The sequence below is a fragment of the Pyrus communis genome, chromosome 7, assembly GCF_963583255.1.
Source record: "Pyrus communis chromosome 7, drPyrComm1.1, whole genome shotgun sequence".
Classification (NCBI taxonomy): Eukaryota; Viridiplantae; Streptophyta; class Magnoliopsida; order Rosales; family Rosaceae; genus Pyrus; species Pyrus communis.
Window position 1 is genome coordinate 24,344,378 of NC_084809.1, and position 5,281 is coordinate 24,349,658.

At 33.6% G+C, this 5,281-nt stretch overlaps 1 protein-coding gene across 1 annotated transcript; it reads right to left on the reverse strand.

Moving 5' to 3' along the window:
* Positions 1 to 337: 337 nt before the first annotated feature.
* Positions 338 to 5,016, reverse strand: LOC137739932 (beta-glucosidase 12-like). The gene is made up of 13 exons (XM_068479685.1): positions 4,802 to 5,016; positions 4,388 to 4,457; positions 3,183 to 3,241; positions 2,663 to 2,738; positions 2,475 to 2,552; positions 2,235 to 2,322; positions 1,859 to 2,114; positions 1,592 to 1,707; positions 1,280 to 1,497; positions 1,164 to 1,195; positions 970 to 1,072; positions 750 to 858; positions 338 to 644 (listed from the first exon to the last, which is right to left on the reverse strand). The coding sequence occupies exons 1-13, from the start codon at positions 4,970 to 4,972 to the stop codon at positions 473 to 475; spliced, it is 1,548 nt and encodes a 515-aa protein (XP_068335786.1). The 5' UTR covers positions 4,973 to 5,016; the 3' UTR covers positions 338 to 472.
* Positions 5,017 to 5,281: the final 265 nt, after the last annotated feature.

Here is a 5,281-nt window from a genome sequence, read left to right on the forward strand (position 1 = left end):
ATGGATGGAGAAGGTCATCTGACAAGTTTGTCAGAACATAGACACAAAAAGGCCTTTATTTGTGCCTGTGTCTTTGAGCACGAAACAGTGTATTATGCCCTTTTAGCAATGGTGATGCCCATAGAGGGCACATATACAAACTTAGTTGCTGCATGGTTGCCATTGGTCTATGGACACATATGTTGGTGCCCATTGACCTCAAAGGGCACAAATAATTTATAGTGTGCAGTGCCCATATTTTTTGTAGTGAATCATCCAAATTCTAAGTAAATTGTAGACGAAAAGGTACTAGACAAACCATAATTAAGGGAAATCCACATAACTAGATGTCTTAAAATAGTATTAATCTAATTTATTGCTCAAGTCCATTATTTTTGTTTCATACATAAATAACTTCATAATAATGAAGGAAATACTAATATGGATCATCTTCGAGAATCTATGTAATGGACGATAACTATGATCGGATTCTTCAGTACTTCTTGAGGAAACTCTTGAACCAGTGTGCTGAGAGCTTGGGGTACCTCTTTTGGTTGTCGTTGTAATCCACATAATTGATACCAAACCGAATAGTATATCCCGAATTCCATTCAAAATTATCCAACAATGACCATGCAAAGTATCCCTTCACATTGACACCATCCCTACACAAAATGGAAGCAAGAGTTAAAATGCATCGAAGATGTCAAATTGTCAGCAGAATAATTTTTTTTATTTTAATCCGAGTTAATGTATAATTAAGAACTTACTTGATTGCTCTTTGAAGGTAATATATGTGGTGATAGTAGTAATAAACTCGCTGGGTGTCATTCAGGGCTTCCGCAAGTGATAATTTGGGATCATTGAACTCATCAACACCTACAATATGTACGTAGTTTCAAAATATAGGTTTTGCAGAATATTGTATTTCACCATATATACATTCGAAACATTGGTTATGCAATCGATTAGGCTTAAAAAAGTCGTTACCATTCTCAGTAATGTAAATGAGTGGATCATTATACTTTTCCTTCGTGTAGAGTAAAAGGTCTCGAATTCCTTTTGGATAAACATATAGCCAGTCTGAAGCAGCCTGCAACTCATTGGATGATAATTAAGCTCAGTACGTAGAGAAAACTTGATGCTTTAAGCACAAATAGTTCAAGCTAACAATCTGACGTTACCTTTGGACCGATGGGGACTCCATTCTTCTCAGCTGCCAGAATATATAGGGTTAATTATTAGAGTATAATTATTCCAATTAACTAAATTGCAAGAAAGTTTTTTAATTTGTACTCACGTGATTGATTAGAGTGAGCATCTGTTAAATAGCATGCATTTACAGAATTGTTTGGAGGTGCATAACTTGCATAGTAAGTAGTATAGTAATTTAATCCAAGAAAATCAAATGACCCCTTTAGCAACTTGGATTGTTCTTTCGTAAACTTTGGTAATCGGTTTCCAACAAGAGATCGCATGCTGTGTGGATAGTCGCCACTCGTCAGTGGTTCCATAAACCTGCAGAAACATGGAAATTGCAAGCATGAACTTGTTGTCCAATGAATAATACATTCGAAAATGAACATTTAATTGAGTTAATCGATATACTTACCATCCAAACATAAAATCCAATGATCTTAACGCAGCGTTTTTATCGTGCTTTGCCTCAGAAACCGGAACAAACCAATGTGACGTCAATGTTATTGATATCATGCCTTTCTGAGATGCCTGTACATGTTCATGCAGATTTGATTGAGCAACAAAAAGGTACAATATTTGTCTAAGTAATAAATTACTTGATCTTGTATTATCACGTAGTATTAGTGAATCATATCAAAATTTTCAACTACAACCGAATATTCTGACCAAAAAATAATACCTGATATTTATCCTTGTATACTTTTACAGCAGCTGCATGGGCAAGGAGTTGGTGGTGTGCCACCAAGTATGGTTCAGTAGCCGAATTTCCACCGGTGCAGTTTAGTTGCTGCCAAGCAGAACATCGTCCTGGTGCTAAAGACCCGCTAGCATAACCACCGTTGCTATAGGTCCATGGCTCATTCAACGTGATCCAATGTTTTACTCGGTCGCCAAATTCACCGTAGCAAAGTTCTGCATAATCTTGAAAATGTTTGCTGCGATTTGGAAAATTGAAATTAATGGCATGCTGATTTTGAAGTCCATATGACTCATATTAGTTTTTCATTTAATTAAAGACAAAGATCATTTGTGGAGGTTAAAAGTTGTTCACTCACACAATCTTAGGGCTTAAGAAACCGCCATATTCGTCTTCTAAAGTTTGAGGAAGATCCCAATGGAAAAGTGTCACAAATGGCTTTATACCTAGAGTGTGACATGTAAAAGCAGAAAATAAGTGCAAAATTGTTTATGAATATGTTCTGTAATAATTTCCTATATTCAATAAATGAAATATCATATTTTTTTTAAATAAAAAAAAAGTTCAGAAAATAAATGAGATTATGCAAATGTATCACCATTGCGTAGAAGTTCATTGATGAGATTGTTGTAGTATTTGATTCCTTCCTTGTTAATACCCCCACTGAGCTTTCCATCTATGATAAGAGCAAATAAACGTTACATTATATATATATATATATGTATGTATGTATATATGTATGTATTTTTGGTTATATTGTACAGTGGATGTGAAATACAAACTTACTTGGTAACAATCTGGACCATGAAATAGAGAATCTATAAGCATCCAACGTCATATTCTTCATAATTCCCACATCTTCCTGCATATAACACAAATCATTTTATCACCCATGTCTTGTGTTTGTTAAGGCCCCATAATTTTGTCTAACCTGTGATGTTATTGAAAGATAAAGTCTTACTCTCCTAAGGTCTTTATTTTGAGGACATGTGAGGACTAAATGAATATTAGCCACAAGATTATATTAGTTTAGAGCCAAAGCTTCTTAAAATATTTCACAACTTAATAAATAAAAATAAGAAATGTATTTTTTAATGGTTCATAAATTTTAAGTTGATTTTGGTTTATTAATTTGTCAAATATTTTAAGCCTTTAGATCCAAACTAATATAATCTTGAGGCTAATATGCATTTGGTTCTCATGCGTCCATAAAATGGAAGCAGGATAGTTGAAAGATAATATATTAATTAATTGGACCCTTACAACTACAAATTGTCTAGGAGAATAAAGTTAGTGTGATTTTTACCTTATAACAGTGATATTCATCGTTAGCAACATCTCCATTGCTACCATCTTTGATCATTTCTGCATATTATCATAGAAGGTTTTGATTTTTAATTTAGAGCATAATGATACCACATAAATCCTTATATACAAGTATACGTACACCGACCAGTCTCCCGCCTTCACACTAATTAGTATTGATAAAAAATTACTGCAGAACACCGAATCCGACAACTTTGAATATTCTGAATTTGAAAATAAAATTTGACTGAATTTTTTTTGGATTGAAAACTGGAAACCTTGTTCTCAATATGATTCGATTGGTTCGAAAATCATCCATACGAATGTATTCTCTCTCCTTTATATCTCCAAATCACACCACATGCAAATTGTACTCACGTGGTTTAGGAAATGTAAATATTCAGTTCATACTTTTCAATTAAAAACTCACCGAAGGAATCTAGGGATGAAATTCTAACCGTTAAATCCAATAATTGTGGATAACCGTCCGAATGGATTGGATTTGGATATGAAAATTCGGGTATGGTATGGAGATGGGGAAAAACCGTAAACTTTATTCGGTTATGGTTTTGGATATGGTTATAGGGGTTCCCAATCCGTATCCGTCCCCGAATCCGACCCATATATATATATATATATATATATATATATTTTTTTTTTTTCTTTTTTGATATATAATATAATTTTATTCAATTTACCAAACCCTCCCTATACTAATTCGTTATGTATGCATCAAGCCCTATACTATCTTTATTATGCACCAAATATCATGCATGAGGCATACCAACAACCTCATCAATTCAGTACTCTTATTGTTATATTCAACCAAATTAATTCATTGAATTATTTTATATATCAATTATCAAATATTACAAGTTTATCATATTCATCTCTTTTCAAGAGTCTCACTGTCAAAAAATTGGTGCATGTTATTATGAACAACTATGACATCATATCGATGACACATGGATTAATATATAAACAAAACTGACACAATTGCTAATTTAATAATCTATAATATAGCTGCATACTTGTACGTATATAGACCTTACATGTACTAGAATCTGCTATAAAATATTAGATACACATAAAAAAAGTTTAATTAAAAATAAAAAGAATGAATTCACTAATATATACTCCTTTGAAATGATTCTAAGTTCAATCTGCATATGTTAACTAGCTAATTATTTGACTAGACATACACACCTGGATATTTGTGGGTGTAGGTGTCCCATATGCTTGGTCCTCTACCATCTTGTCTTGCAGCACCTTCATACTAGAGAAAGAAAAAAAAAACATACACACACACACACACACATACAAGAGTAGAAACCACTATTAATATTTCATTTCAACATTAATGCATGATGCTTGGTCTGACATTGAAAGAAAAGCCTAATCAACTAACCAAAACTCAAAAAAGGGTAATAAATTACTAAGCCTTTGCAGAATGATTGGAGAGTTTTTTACATCAGTGCACTTATAATCAAAGTGCAACGTTACGTATCATAATATAAATAGAGGGATACTGAAAAATGTATTCTCTCTTCACTTATACTATGACGTATAGTGTAGTAGGTTTTCTTCCGAATATATTGAAAAATCTGTTGAAGGACTGACCTGATAAGAGGATGAAGCAGTGCCAAATATAAACCCTGCTGGAAAACTGCTCCTGTTGAGGAAAGCAGAATCATAAACACCGGGTGTAATCGCAGCGTTACTACTTGTCAATGCAAGGCCAACTAGTAGTAGCAGCATGCATGACAGAGAAGACCCTAATCGCAGCGACATAACTTGCTCTCGTAAGTTTTGGTGATTGCTCTCGTAAGTTTTGGTGATTTAGATACGTTGGCTCTTCATGGCTTGGGGTTCATATATATAGAGCCGATAGGAGGAAGTACTAAGACTAGTCTTTGATTGGATAAGATAAGACACCTTCGCAATATGTTTTCCAAGAAGCCGCGAAGTGAAGAAGACATCTTTGACATACATTCAACGGTCAATTAATCGCGTATTATAACTTAAAGCTCAAATATTGGGCAAACGAATGTATAATTAGGTTGGTTAATACATATGTACATGTAGAGAAATGCCTTTATA

Excerpts from the sequence above, each read along its gene's own strand:
- LOC137739932 (XM_068479685.1), bottom strand. The coding sequence starts at position 4,972 with ATGTCGCTGCGATTAGGGTCTTCTCTGTCATGCATGCTGCTACTACTA. Across the intron at positions 2,553-2,662 it reads ATGGTCCAGATTGTTACCAA|ATGGAAAGCTCAGTGGGGGT; the intron begins GTAAGTTTGTAT and ends CTCTTATCATAG. Across the intron at positions 1,498-1,591 it reads TTGGATTTTATGTTTGGATG|GTTTATGGAACCACTGACGA; the intron begins GTAAGTATATCG and ends ATGTTTCTGCAG.